This window comes from Oncorhynchus clarkii, chromosome 26, assembly GCF_045791955.1.
Source record: "Oncorhynchus clarkii lewisi isolate Uvic-CL-2024 chromosome 26, UVic_Ocla_1.0, whole genome shotgun sequence".
Taxonomy (NCBI): Eukaryota; Metazoa; Chordata; class Actinopteri; order Salmoniformes; family Salmonidae; genus Oncorhynchus; species Oncorhynchus clarkii.
The window spans coordinates 39,671,057-39,686,056 of record NC_092172.1 but is presented as its reverse complement, the minus strand read 5'-3'; the positions used below and the strand labels follow the sequence as shown (position 1 = coordinate 39,686,056).

At 44.0% G+C, this 15,000-nt stretch overlaps 1 protein-coding gene across 1 annotated transcript in view; it reads left to right on the top strand.

The window, feature by feature from the left end:
- The window catches only part of LOC139384674 (dual specificity mitogen-activated protein kinase kinase 5-like), a 145,175-nt gene that overhangs the window by 116,753 nt on the left and 13,422 nt on the right, over positions 1-15,000 (top strand). The window contains exons 20-21 of the mRNA XM_071129496.1: positions 10,761-10,822; positions 12,300-12,345. Of these exons, the coding sequence (XP_070985597.1) occupies positions 10,761-10,822; positions 12,300-12,345 (108 nt within the window). The remainder of the gene's footprint in view (positions 1-10,760; positions 10,823-12,299; positions 12,346-15,000) is intronic.

Genomic DNA, 15,000 nt, shown 5'->3' with positions numbered 1-15,000 from the left:
ACCTGTTCACACGACTGAACATTAGACCATGTGTGACAACTAGGGCCTGTAGGACCTGCCTTGTTCATATTGTTGTTAAGAACGTAGATTAGTGCTTTACTATGGACAGATTTCTCCCCATCTTAGTACCTGTTGTATCAATATGTTTTGACCATGACAGTCAACTTACTCAATTTCCAAATTATTTATTACAAGATTTAGTTGAGGTTTAGGGTTTAGTGAATGATTTGTCCCAAATACAATGTTTTTTTTATTAGTTTTATATTTAGGACTAACTTATTCCTTGCAACCCATTCTAAAACTAACTGCAGCTCTTTGTTATGTGTTGCAGTCATTTCAATCACTGTAGTAGCTGACGTGTATAGTGTTGAGTCATCCACATACATAGACACACGGGCTTTACTCAAAGCCATGTTGTTAGTAAAGATTGAAAAAAGTAAGGGGCCTAGACAGCTGCCCTGGGGAATTCCTGATTCTACCTGGATTATGTTTGAGAGGCTCTGTGTTCTGTTAGACAGGTAACTCTTTATCCACAATATAGCAGGGTGTGTAAAGCCATAACACATACGTTTCTCCAGCAGCAGATAATGATCGATAATGTCAAAAGCTGCACTGAAGTTTATCAAAACAGCCCCCAAAATCTTTTTATCATCAATTTCTCTCAGCCAATCATCAGTTCTTTGTGTAAGTGCTGTGCTTGTTGAATAGCCTTCCCTATAAGCGTGCTGAAAGTCTGTTGTCAATTTGTTTACTGTAAAATAGCATTGTATCTGGTCAAACATAATTTTTTCCAAAAGGTTTACTAAGGGTTGGTCACAGGCTGATTGGTTGGCTCTTTGAGCCAGCAAAGGGGGCTTTACTATTCTTAGGTAGCGGAATAACTTTTGCTTCCATCCAAGCACACACTTTCTAGTAGGCTTACATTTAAGATGTGGCAAAATCGCTCACTATTATCCTCAGTAATTTTCCGTCTAAGTTGTGAGAACCCGGGGGCTTGTAATTGTTGATAGACAACAATAATATTTTCACCTCTTCCACATTTGCTTTACGGAATAAAAAATTGCAATTCTTGTCTTTCGTAATTTGGTCAGATATACTTGGATGTGTAGCGTCAGCATTTGTTACTGGCATGTTATTCCTACGTTTGCTAATCTTGCCAATAAAAAAGTAGTTTGAAATATCTTTTGGTTTTGTGATAAATGAGCCATCGGATTCAATGAATGATGGAGTTGAGTTTGCCTTTTTTCCCAACATTTTATTGAAGGTGCTTCAAAGCTTTTTACTATAATTCTTTGTCATTTATCTTTGTTTCATAGTTTTAATTTCATGTTATTTTTATTCAGTTTTGTCACATGATTTCTCAATTTACAGTTTGTTTGCCAATCGGTTGTGCAGCAAGACTTATTTGCCATTCCTTTTGCCTCATCCCTCTCAACCATACAATGTTTCAGTTCCTCATCAATCCAAGGGGATTTAACAGTTTTTACAGTCATTTTCTTAATGGGTGCATGCTTATTAGTAACTAGGATAAGCAATTTCATAAATATGTCAAGTGCAACGTCTGTTTGCTCCTCATTACACACCATGAACCAACAGATATTCTTTACATCAACAACATAGGAATCACTACAAAACAAATTATATGACTTCTTTTACACTATATTAGGCCCAGCCTTTGGAATTTTGGTTTTCCTACATATGGCTACTATATTGATATCTCTACATTCGATGGATCTGGATACTGCTTTCAAGCACATTTCTGCAGCATTAGTAATACATGTTGATGATTTCATTCATGTGCTGTTTGTAACTACCCTGGTAGGTTGACTGATAACCTGAACCAGGTTGCAGGCACTGGTTACAGTTTGAAGTGGGCAGCTTGATGAAAGCCAGTCAATATAAATCACCCAGAAAATATACCTCTCACATACATTATCAAGCATTTCACACATGTTATCCAGATACTGACTGTTAGCACTTGGTCTTATAGCAGCTTCCCACCAGAATGGGCTTTAGGTGAGGCAGATGAACCTGTAGCCATATTACTTCAACAGTATTTCACATGAGATCCTCTCTAATCTTTACAGGAATGTGGTACTGAATATTAACAGCAACACCTCCACCACTGGCATTTCTGTCTTTTCTGTAGATGTTATAACCGTGTATTGTTACCACTGTATCATCAAAGGTATTGTCTAAGTGAGTTTCAGAGATAGTCAAAATATGAATCATCCGTTACTAGCAAGTTATTAATTTCATTAACCTTGTTTCTTAAGCTACATATATTAACATGGGTTATTTTGAGCACTTTTCTGGGATGCTTGCTTGTTTTCATTACTTTACTTAGCTTAGCAGAAGTAGACATTCTCATGTTATTTATGTTAGTGCAGGGTGAGCTGCACACATTGGACTTCCTACTAGGGAACACCACCTCAGTGCTAACATTATAAATCTGGTTCATAGACACATGATTGCTGCATACAATAGATGTAGGATCAGCAGAGGCATTCAGGGCAGTTAGAGGCACATCAATTAGGTTACTTACATTGTGTCTACCAATGCCCCTGGGGTAATGTACATTTTCTGAAGCATTATGACAACTCTGCGTCACAATGGTGGGGATTAACTGAGCTGGGCTGTGTCATTGATGAGTCATTGTCTCATCGCAGCCTTATAATGCTGTGAAAGGATCCAGGACCCCAAATGATCCCATCCTCCTTATAAAATGTGTTTTGTTTCCAAAAGGTATTGAAATTGTCAACAAAAGTTACACCCATTGAGCTGCAATAATCACGTAGCCAGTTGTGAAGAGAAAGAATCCTGCTAAAGTGTTCAATGCCACGATTCAGAGAGGGCACAAGGCCAGATATGATGGGTGTTTTGTTAGTGTCTAGCAGAGAGTTAATCAGCTCTCTAAAATCCAGTTTCAACTGTTCAGCGCTGCCCTTCATAATGTCACTAAAACCCACATGGACTAGGATAGAATCAATTTAAACAGTTTACTCCCCCTTTTTGACTGAACATCCTTTTTTAGGGCTGTGTGTGCCAGTGGGCCGTACAGCCAAAAGAAGCTAGCTGCTCAAGCACTGTTACACATTTATTTGGTCACTAGGGAATTTATAGGCTTCCTTTTCTCTCTCTCACGCAAACACACATTACAGATATTATTTTGACATTCAAGTTTCAAGTATTATTGTCACTTGTACAAGTACAGTGAAAAGCCTTTCTTGCGAGTTCCTTCCCAACAATGCAGTAATCAATATCAGTAGTACTATAAAGTAAACCAAAAACACACACGAGAAACAGTTCCAGGGTCAGTAGCTATATACAGGGACAGTTCCAGGGTCAGTAGCTATATACAGGGACAGTTCCAGGGTCAGTAGCTATATACAGGGACAGTTCCAGGGTCAGTAGCTACAGTTGAAGTCGGAAGTTTACATACACTTAGGTTGGAGTCATTAAAACTATTTTTTCAACCACTCCACAAATTTATTTTTAACAAACTATAGTTTTGGCAAGTCGATTAGATCATCTACTTTGTGCATGACACAAGTCATTTTTCCAACAATTGTTTACAGACACATTATTTCACTTATTTCACTGTATCACAATTCTAGTGGGTCAGAAGTTTACATACACTAAGTTGACTGTGCCTTTTAAACAGCTTGGAAAATTCCATAAAATTATGTCATGGCTTTAGAAGCTTCTGATAGGCTAATTGATATTATTTGAGTCAATTGGAGGTGTACCTGTTGATGTATTTCAAGGCCTACCTTCAAACTCAGTGCCTCTTTGCTTGACATCATGAGAAAATCAAAAGAAATCAGCCAAGACTTCAGAAAAAAATTGTAGACCACCACAAGTCTTGGTCATCCTTGGGAGCAATTTCCAAACGCCAGAAGGTACCACGTTCATCTGTACAAACAATAGTACGCAAGTATAAACACCATGGGATCACGCAGCCATCATACCACTCAGGAAGGAGACGCGTTCTGTCTCCTAGAGGCAGAAGGAAACCGGTACAAAAGTATCTATATCCACAGTAAATCGAGTCCTATATCGACATAACCTGAAAGGCCGCTCAGCAAGGAAGCAGCCACTGCTCCAAAACCGCTTTAAAAAAGCCAGACTACGGTTTGCAACTGCACATGGGGACAAAGATCATACTTTTTGGAGAAATGTCCTCTGGTCTGATGAAACAAAAATATAACTGTTTGGCCATAATGACCATCGTTATGATTGGAGGAAAAAGGAGTAGGCTTGCAAGCCGAAGAACACCATCCCAACCGTGAAGCACGGGGGTGGCAGTATCCTGTTGTGGGGGTGCTTTGCTGCAGGAGGGACTGGTTCACCTCACAAAATAGATGGCATCATGAGGGAGGATAATTATGTGGATATTGAAGCAACATCTCAAGACATCAGTCAGGAAGTTAAAGGTTAGTCGCAAATGGGTTTTCCGAATGGATAATGACCCCAAGCATACTTCCAACGTTGTGGCAAAATGACTTAAGGACAACAAAGTCAAGTTATTGGAGTGACCATCACAAAGCCCTGACCTCAATCCCATAGAAAATGTGTGTGCAGAACTGAAAAAGTGTGTGCGAGCATGGAGGCCAATAAACCTGATTCAGTTACACCAGCTCTGTCAGGAGGAATGGGCCAAAATTCACCCAACTTATTGTGGGAAGCTTGTGGAAGGCTACCTGAAACGTTTGACCCAAGTTAAACAATATAAAGGCAATGCTATCAAATATGAATTGAGTGTATGTAAACTTCTGACCCACTGGGAATGTGATGAAAGAAATAAAAGCTGAAATAAATCATTCTCTCTACTATTATTCTGACATTTCACTTTCTTAAAATTAAGTGGTGATCCTAACTGACCTAAGGCAGGGACATTTTACTGGGATTGAATGTCAGAAATTGTGAAAACCTTTGTTTACATTTATTTGGCTAAGGTCTATGTAAAGTTCAGACTTCAACTGTATATACAGGGACACTTCCAGGGTCAGTAGCTTTATGCAGGGTCAGTAGCTATATGCAGGGTCAGTTCCAGGGTCAGTAGCTATATACAGGGTCAGTTCCAGGGTCAGTAGTTATATGCAGGGTCAGTGCCAGGTTCAGTAGCTATATACAGGGACCGTTCCATTGTCAGTAGCTATATACAGGGACAGTTCCAGAATCAGTAGCTATATACAGGGACAGTTCCAGGGTCAGTAGTTATATACAGGGACAGTTCCAGGGTCAGTAGCTATATACAGGGTCAGTAGCTATATACAGGGACAGTTCCAGGGTCAGTGTTTACCATATTTACAATGTGCAGGGATACTGGAGTGATAGAGGTAGATATGTATAGGGGTAAGGTGACTAGGATATATGATAAACAGAGTGGCAGCAGTGTATATGATGATTGTGTGGAAGTGTGTGTAAAGTCAGTATGAATGTGTGTGAGCAAATTAAGTGTGTGCTTGTTGGAATGTGAGTGAGTTTGTAGACTCCTGTGTGTGTGTGCAGAGTCAGAAAGTCTGCGTAGCCATTTTGTTAGCTATTTAGCAGTCTTTTGGCTTGGGGATTGAAGCTGTTTAGGAGCCTCTTGGTGTCAGACTTGATGCTTTGGTTCCGCTGCTTTGCGGAAGTAGAAAGAACAGTCTATGGCTTAGGTGGCTGGAGTCTTTAACAATTTTCCAGGCCTTCCTTTCACACCATCTGGTATAGAGGTCCTGGATGTCAGGGACACTCTGCAGAACCATGCGATCGAGGGCGGTGCAGTTGCAATACCAAGCAGTGATGCAGCCAGTCAAGATGCTCTCAATGGTGCAGCTCTAGAATTTGAGGGACCATGCCAAATCTGTTCAGCCTCCTGATGGGGAAGAGGCTCTGTTGTGTGGGTGGGTGGGTGGGTGGGTGGGTGTGGGACCATTTTAAGTCCTTAGTGATTTGGAAACCAAGGAACTTTAAAGCTCTCGACCCGCTCCACTACAGCCCTGTGAATATGCCTACCGTCGATATGGATGGGGCCATGCTCACCCCCCCCACCCACCACCTTCTGGAGTCCACAATCAGCTCCTCGTCCCTACTGACGTTGAGGGAGAGGTTGTTGTCCTGGTAACACAATGCCAGGTCACTGACGACCTCCCTGTAGGCTGTCTCATTGTAGCCAGTGATCAGGCCTACCACCATTGTGTTGTCAGCTAACTTGATTATAGTGTTGGAGTCGAACTAAGCACACACCCCTGTGGGGCCCCCGTGTTGAAGGTCAGTTTGGCGGAGGTGATGTTGCCTACCCTCACCACCTGTGGTCGGCCCGTCAGGGAGTCCAGGATCCAGTTGCAGAGGGAGGTGTTCAGGTCCCGAGCTTGGATGGGACTATGGTGTTGAACTCTGAGCTGTAGGCAATGAATGGCGATCTCACATAGGTATTCCTCTTATCTTGGTGGGTGAGGGCAGTGTGGAGTGCAATTGAGATTGTGTCGTGTTTGGATCTGTTTGGGGCAGTATGTAAATTGCAGTGGGTCTAAGGTGTCTGGGATGATGGAGTTGATATGTGCCATAACCGTACTTTCAAAGTACTTCCTGATTACAGATGTGAGTGCTACAGGGCTGTAGTCATTGTGGCAGGCAACCTTAGACTACTTGAGAACAGGAATGATGGTGGTTAGAATGAGATGTGACGATTACAGACCAGGGCAAGGAGAGGTTGAATAGAACTGTGAATGTGCCTGCTCTGAGAACATGCCCTGGAATACCGTCTGGCCCCGCAGCCTTGAGTGTTGACCTGATTTAAAGACCTTACTCACATCGGCCTCGGAGAGCGAGACCACCCAGTCCTCTGGGCTGGCGGGGGCCCTCATGCACGGCTCGCTGTTGTTTTTGTCGATGCGTGCATAAAATCCATTGAGTTGATCTGGTAGAGGCATCGTTGGGCAGATCACGTCTGGGTCTTCCTTTGTAATCCGTAATGGACTGTAGCCTCTACCACATGCAGAGGGCATCAGAGTTTGTATAATAGGAATCCAGCTTGTTCCTACAGTGTATTGCCCTTTTGATTGTTTGATGGCTCTGCAGACTTTGTAGCAGGACTTCTGGTACTTGTTTCTGTCCTTAGACATAGCCTCGGGGTGGCTGCGATAGCCCTGTGTGCGGTAGCCCTGTGTGCGGGTAGCCCTGTGTGCGGGTAGCCCTGTGTGCGGGTAGCCCTGTGTGCGGGTAGCCCTGTGTGCGACAGCCCTATCTTTAAACTCTGTGTTAATCCAGGGCTTTTGATTGGGGAAGCAGAGAACCTTCAGTGTGGGGACAACGTCCACAATGCATTTCCTAATGAAGCCGGTAGTGGAGGTGATTAGCTCGTTGACGCTATCGGCGGAGTCCCGGAACATATTCCAGTCAGCGCTAGCAAAGCAGTCATGTAGCATAGCCTCCGATTTGGAGGACGTGACATGGCAACTTCCTGTCAACAGATAGATTCCCTCTCCAATTCCCTTTTCACCCTGTTTTCTCCATAAAGACTTTTGGCACTCTAGAAAGCATAGAGAACAACAGGCTTCATTGTGTGAAAAATCACATCGTAATAAATTCTCATAGATGGGTCAATTTCCATTTAAATTCACCTCCTGAATTCATCTGTCCACCACTCTAGAAACCAGTCTTCCATTCCACCCTCTCCATCAACCCTTAGCATCGTGTGTGCAGTCTGTTGTGGATAGGAGAGAGATACAGTGTTGATTGAGTCAGAACTCTCCCTAGAGAGTGATGAAGGGGGGGGTGGTGTGTGAGGGAGGAGCTATGGAGGGGTTAGGGAGGGAGGAGCTATGGATGAGTTAGGGAGGGAGGAGCTATGGATGAGTTAGGGAGGGAGGAGCTATGAAGGGGCAGGGAGGAGTTAGGCAGGGAGGAGCTATGGAGGGAGGAGCTAGGGAGGGAGGGATGAGGAGGGAGGAGTTAGGGAGGGAGGAGCTATAAAGGGGGAGGGAGGAGTTAGGCAGGGAGGAGCTATGGAGGGAGGAGCTAGGGAGGGAGGGATGAAGGGGCAGGGAGGAACTATAGAGGGAGGGATGGGGAGGGAGGAGCTATAGAGGGAGGGGAGAGGGAAGAGCTGAGGAGGGAGGAGCTATAGAGGGAGGGGAGAGGGAAGAGCTGAGGAGGGAGGAGCTATAGAGGGAGGGGAGAGGGAAGAGCTGATTAGGGAGGAGCTATAGAGGGAGGGGAAAGGGAAGAGCTGAGGAGGGAGGAGGGAGGAGCTATAGAGGGAGGGAGGGGAGAGGGAGGAGCTATAGAGAGAGGGAGGTGACAGGGTGGGAGCCAACATCTACTGGACAACATCAACTGGGCCTGGCCTGTGCTCTCCACACACATTCACATGAAATACCCACACATTCTCACACACACACACATATTCTCACACACACACACACACACGTTCAGACAGCATGGTGAAGAAGGCGCAACAGCGCCTCTTCAACATCAGGAGACTGAAGAAGTTGGGCTTGGCCCTTAAGAAAGGAAATGTTCCTCCTTATATTCTGATTCAGACAATACTGGGATCGTAATAAAACCACATTCTGATGTCTGGCTCTTAGAAATGTTTGTTTTGCAGCTCACATGTAGGAGTGCTGCTTAAAGCCAGTTGACTTGACAGTTTAAATGTCTTCATTCTGTTGGCTGAAGAGGTTTAGGCTGCTGCCCTTCGGCCTCAATTCTCCTCTACCATGCTTTCTTTTTGTCTCTCTCTCTCCATCCCCCGCGGTCTCTCCATCCCCCCGCGGTCTCTCCATCCCCCGCGGTCTCTCCATCCCCCGCGGTCTCTCCATCCCCCGCGGTCTCTCCATCCCCCGCGGTCTTTCCATCCCCCGCGGTCTCTCCATCCCCCGCGGCCTCTCCATCCCCCGCGGTCTCTCCATCCCCCGCTGTCTCTCCATCCCCCCGCGGTCTCTCCATCCCCCCGCGGTCTCTCCATCCCCCGGCGGTCTCTCCATCCCCCGCGGTCTCTCCATCCCCCGCGGTCTCTCCATCCCCCGCGGTCTCTCCATCCCCTTCGGTCTCTCCATCCCCCGCGGTCTCTCCATCCCCCGCGGTCTCTCCATCCCCCGCGGTCTCTCCATCCCCCGCGGTCTCTCCATCCCCCGCGGTCTCTCCATCCCCCTTGGGTCTCTCCATCCCCCTTGGGTCTCTCCATCCCCCCGCGGTCTCTCCATCCCCCCGCGGTCTCTCCATCCCCCCGCGGTCTCTCCATCCCCTTGGGTCTCTCCATCCCCTTGGGTCTCTCCATCCTCTTGGGTCTCTCCATCCCCCGCGGTCTCTCCATCCCCCGCGGTCTCTCCATCCCCCGCGGTCTCTCCATCCCCCCGCGGTCTCTCCATCCCCCCGCGGTCTCTCCATCTCCAGTCCTCTGTGACTGTCTCACTACAATGTTCATTATGGTTGTTGACTGTGGTTGTTGACTGGGGTTGTTGACTGGGGTAGCTGACTGGGGTAGCTGACTGGGGTAGTTGACTGTGGTTGTTGACTGTGGTTGTTGACTGGGGTAGCTGACTGGGGTAGCTGACTGGGGTAGCTGACTGGGGTAGCTGACTGGGGTAGTTGACTGTGGTTGTTGACTGGGGTAGCTGACTGGGGTAGCTGACTGGGGTAGCTGACTGGGCTAGCTGACTGGGCTAGCTGACTGGGCTAGCTGACTGGGGTAGCTGACTGGGGTAGCTGACTGGGGTAGCTGACTGGGGTAGCTGACTGGGGTAGCTGACTGGGGTAGCTGACTGGGGTAGCTGACTGTGGTTGTTGAGTGGGGTTGTTGACTGGGGTAGCTGACTGGGGTAGTTGACTGTGGTTGTTGAGTGGGGTAGCTGACTGGGGTAGCTGACTGGGGTAGTTGACTGGGGTAGTTGACTGGGGTAGCTGACTGGGCTAGCTGACTGGGCTAGCTGACTGGGGTAGTTGACTGTGGTTGTTGAGTGCACAGCGGGTGAAAAAGTTCTCAAATTGATTCTTATAGTGTTTGACTATCAAACTGTAACACACTACCCAATACGATTATAATAAAGTTTTCATTTGTATTCATGCCTCAAACACATTTTATACCGTGCCATTGCCAAGTAAAATATACTTTAAAATATAGACTTTAGAGGGCATTCATGTAAAATAAATGACAGTTGCAATCTGACAGTAAAATGTTTCGCCTTTCATGGCGAAATCTCCTTTAATATTTTTATCGGAACGAAGATGACCAGTGCCGCTCACACTTGTGCTCACCCGACCCCCCCCCCCCCCCCCCCCCCCCCCACTGATTCCTAAAGGAGATTATTTTCCTTGACTCCATTGTGCTCGTCCAACAATAGGTGGGGTTCAGGTGCAGCTACCTCTTTTTACTAAGAAGACGGGACAATGTATTGCAGCGTTTAGAAATAGCCTCTTTATCAAGGTCGGCTTTTCTCAGCAAAATGTGTTTTAATAACTAGAATTCTATGTAGTTCAGGGTTTGGGGTTTCTCCGAATTGTGGTTTTGTATTCTTAACCAGTGGATACAGATGTGGATACAGTGATTGTGAAGAATCGGGATTTTTAGATTTGTGTAATTAAATCTCTCATTTAGGTTCAAGTTATTCGTATGTTGATTAGTAGTGTTTATCAAAGTGGATCTCTTCAACAAAATTAAGAAATGGGTTTAGCTTTTAGTGACAGATTTGATATCACATAACAACCTTCTAGAAGCTTCCGTGTTATGCTGTGTGGTCTTAAGTTGTTCAGTTGTGTCCTTGTGTTTCTCCCAGGAGCCTCCTGTTCTTCCTGTGGGTCAGTTCAGCCAGAAGTTTGTCCACTTCATCACACAGTGGTGAGCCAAATTGTTTTACATTTGTCATTTAACAGAGGATCTTATCCACAGCGACTTACTGCATTAGTGCATTCATCTTAAAATAGCTAGGTGAGAAAACCCTTATCGCTCTCTCTCAAATATCAGCCTTTTGATGTGTTGGTTTCAGCCGAACAGAAATAAACCTAGAAACAGAAACCTAATAAATCAATATGTTTAAAAATTAAGTTCAATAATTGGATAGAATTGAATAGCATTTAATTTGCCAAAGGCCAGACCTCAACCATGTTAATTTATTTTAAATCCATCGTCTTTAGTACACTAAATGTAATCGTTAATATGAATTTAGTAGGCTGTATTTTTTTTACTTGATGACTCATGTAGGACATGCATTATCACTTTAGTGCCCTCCACTCTCCTATGTCTGATAATGGTGTTGGGTGGTAATGGGGCAGCTAGCAGAGACAGGAAAACAAGGACAGGCCTTATCCCAGTATACCAGGCTCTCCTGAAGGACAAATTATCTCTCTGATTTGTTTCTTTACTGCAGCAACACAGCACAATATTTACACTGACCATGTCTCCCATGGTCTGTTGGCCCCCTGTTAGCCAAATGCTCTCACTAATAAACACACAGCAGGGGGAACACACCCAATGGACTGACCTACCGGCCAAAAGCAGGACCTTAACAGTGTGTGCATGTTTCTGCATGTGTATGTCCTTGTACGTGTGTCTACATACCGCCAGCTGTTGTTTACCTATCTCTATGCCTTATTTACTCAAACAGGCCAGGTCTCTGTTTCTCTTCTCCTTGCCCGCCCCAGCCCTGGCACCAGGTTGGCACTGCCACCTCCCAGGCTATTCTTAGAGGTCCCTGTCCTGTCCCTGGTCCCTGCCTGCTGTGATTCATCACACAGTAACTCGGTTAGCTCCAGACGGGCCTCTCTAGAACCACACACTAATCCTTCACAGTCCCCTATGTAGGTCGCCCTGACGAATCTCCACTCCTCATTCTCAGGACTGGCAGGGTCCTCACACAGGGTCAATGACTGTTTGGGTACTTAGTGTGTGTGTGTGTGTGTGTGAGCTGGCGCTGGTGGTTAGAGTGGTGCTGATGCAGATGGTTTTGATCAGCTTTATTGTTCAAATGATAGTAGACCAACACACACACACACACACGCACACAACATCGAGGAGACCTCGTATGAGGAATATGGACTGGTTGTCCACACATTTTATTGTCAGACTGTACTAGCCATAGCATTTTCACTGCGTGGAGCTCATAGTGTAACAAAAGCACCATTGGGACAATCTGGCAATTAGGCTTGTCAGGTTTGTCAGTAATGTCCTTGGATGCTCATTAGGAACAAATGCTCATTAGGAAATTACTTATAGAAAAATGTAAGTAATGAACCACAAAATGAAATAGTCTTACCTTCGAAAATGTCTCTGTATGCTTAAACAACATTGTGATAAAACTGCTGTTTTCTCTGTTCAGCATGAAGAGACTCCCCAAAGAGAGGCCTGCTCCTACCAACCTTATGGTGAGTTACCATGTTACAGACTATAGAAACCTCCTAACAACCTTATGGTGAGTTACCATGTTACAGACTATAGAAACCTCCTAACAACCTTATGGTGAGTTACCATGTTACAGACTATAGAAACCTCCTAACAACCTTATGGTGAGTTACCATGTTACAGACTATAGAAACCTTCTAACAACCTTATGGTGAGTTACCATGTTACAGACTATAGAAACCTCCTAACAACCTTATGGTGAGTTACCATGTTACAGACTATAGAAACCTCCTAACAACCTTATGGTGAATTACCATGTTACAGACTATAGAAACCTCCTAACAACCTTATGGTGAGTTACCATGTTACAGACTATAGAAACCTAACAACCTTATGGTGAGTTACCATGTTACAGACTATAGAAACCTCCTAACAACCTTATGGTGAGTTACCATGTTACAGACTATAGAAACCTAACAACATTATGGTGAGTTACCATGTTACAGACTATAGAAACCTCCTAACAACCTTATGGTGAGTTACCATGTTACAGACTATAGAAACCTAACAACCTTATGGTGAGTTATCATGTTACAGACTATAGAAACCTCCTAACAACCTTATGGTGAGTTACCATGTTATAGACTATAGAAACCTCCTAACAACCTTATGGTGAGTTACCATGTTACAGACTATAGAAACCTCCTAACAACCTTATGGTGAGTTACCATGTTACAGACTATAGAAACCTCCTAACAACCTTATGGTGAGTTACCATGTTACAGACTATAGAAACCTAACAACCTTATGGTGAGTTACCATGTTACAGACTATAGAAACCTAACAACCTTATGGTGAGTTACCATGTTACAGACTATAGAAACCTCCTAACAACCTTATGGTGAGTTACCATGTTACAGACTATAGAAACCTCCTAACAACCTTATGGTGAGTTACCATGTTACAGACTATAGAAACCTAACAACCTTATGGTGAGTTACCATGTTATAGACTATAGAAACCTCCTAACAACCTTATGGTGAGTTACCATGTTACAGACTATAGAAACCTAACAACCTTATGGTGAGTTACCATGTTACAGACTATAGAAACCTCCTAACAACCTTATGGTGAGTTACCATGTTACAGACTATAGAAACCTCCTAACAACCTTATGGTGAGTTACCATGTTACAGACTATAGAAACCTCCTAACAACCTTATGGTGAGTTACCATGTTACAGACTATAGAAACCTCCTAACAACCTTATGGTGAGTTACCATGTTACAGACTATAGAAACCTCCTAACAACCTTATGGTGAGTTACCATGTTACAGACTATAGAAACCTCCTAACAACCTTATGGTGAGTTACCATGTTACAGACTATAGAAACCTCCTAACAACCTTATGGTGAGTTACCATGTTACAGACTATAGAAACCTAACAACCTTATGGTGAGTTACCATGTTACAGACTATAGAAACCTCCTAACTACCTTATGGTGAGTTACCATGTTACAGACTATAGAAACCTCCTAACAACCTTATGGTGAGTTACCATGTTACAGACTATAGAAACCTCCTAACAACCTTATGGTGAGTTACCATGTTACTGACTATAGAAACCTCCTAACAACCTTATGGTGAGTTACCATGTTACAGACTATAGAAACCTCCTAACAACCTTATGGTGAGTTACCATGTTACAGACTATAGAAACCTCCTAACAACCTTATGGTGAGTTACCATGTTACAGACTATAGAAACCTCCTAACAACCTTATGGTGAGTTACCATGTTACAGACTATAGAAACCTCCTAACAACCTTATGGTGAGTTACCATGTTACAGACTATAGAAACCTCCTAACTACCTTATGGTGAGTTACCATGTTACAGACTATAGAAACCTCCTAACAACCTTATGGTGAGTTACCATGTTACAGACTATAGAAACCTAACAACCTTATGGTGAGTTACCATGTTATAGACTATAGAAACCTCCTAACAACCTTATGGTGAGTTACCATGTTACAGACTATAGAAACCTCCTAACAACCTTATGGTGAGTTACCATGTTACAGACTATAGAAACCTCCTAACAACCTTATGGTGAGTTACCATGTTACAGACTATAGAAACCTCCTAACAACCTTATGGTGAGTTACCATGTTACAGACTATAGAAACCTCCTAACAACCTTATGGTGAGTTACCATGTTACAGACTATAGAAACCTAACAACCTTATGGTGAGTTACCATGTTACAGACTATAGAAACCTCCTAACAACCTTATGGTGAGTTACCATGTTACAGACTATAGAAACCTCCTAACAACCTTATGGTGAGTTACCATGTTACAGACTATAGAAACCTAACAACCTTATGGTGAGTTACCATGTTACAGACTATAGAAACCTCCTAACAACCTTATGGTGAGTTACCATGTTACAGACTATAGAAACCTCCTAACAACCTTATGGTGAGTTACCATGTTACAGACTATAGAAACCTCCTAACAACCTTATGGTGAGTTACCATGTTACAGACTATAGAAACCTAACAACCTTATGGTGAGTTACCATGTTACAGACTATAGAAACCTCCTAACAACCTTATGGTGAGTTACCATGTTACAGACTATAGAAACCTCCTAACAACCTTATGGTGAGTTACCAT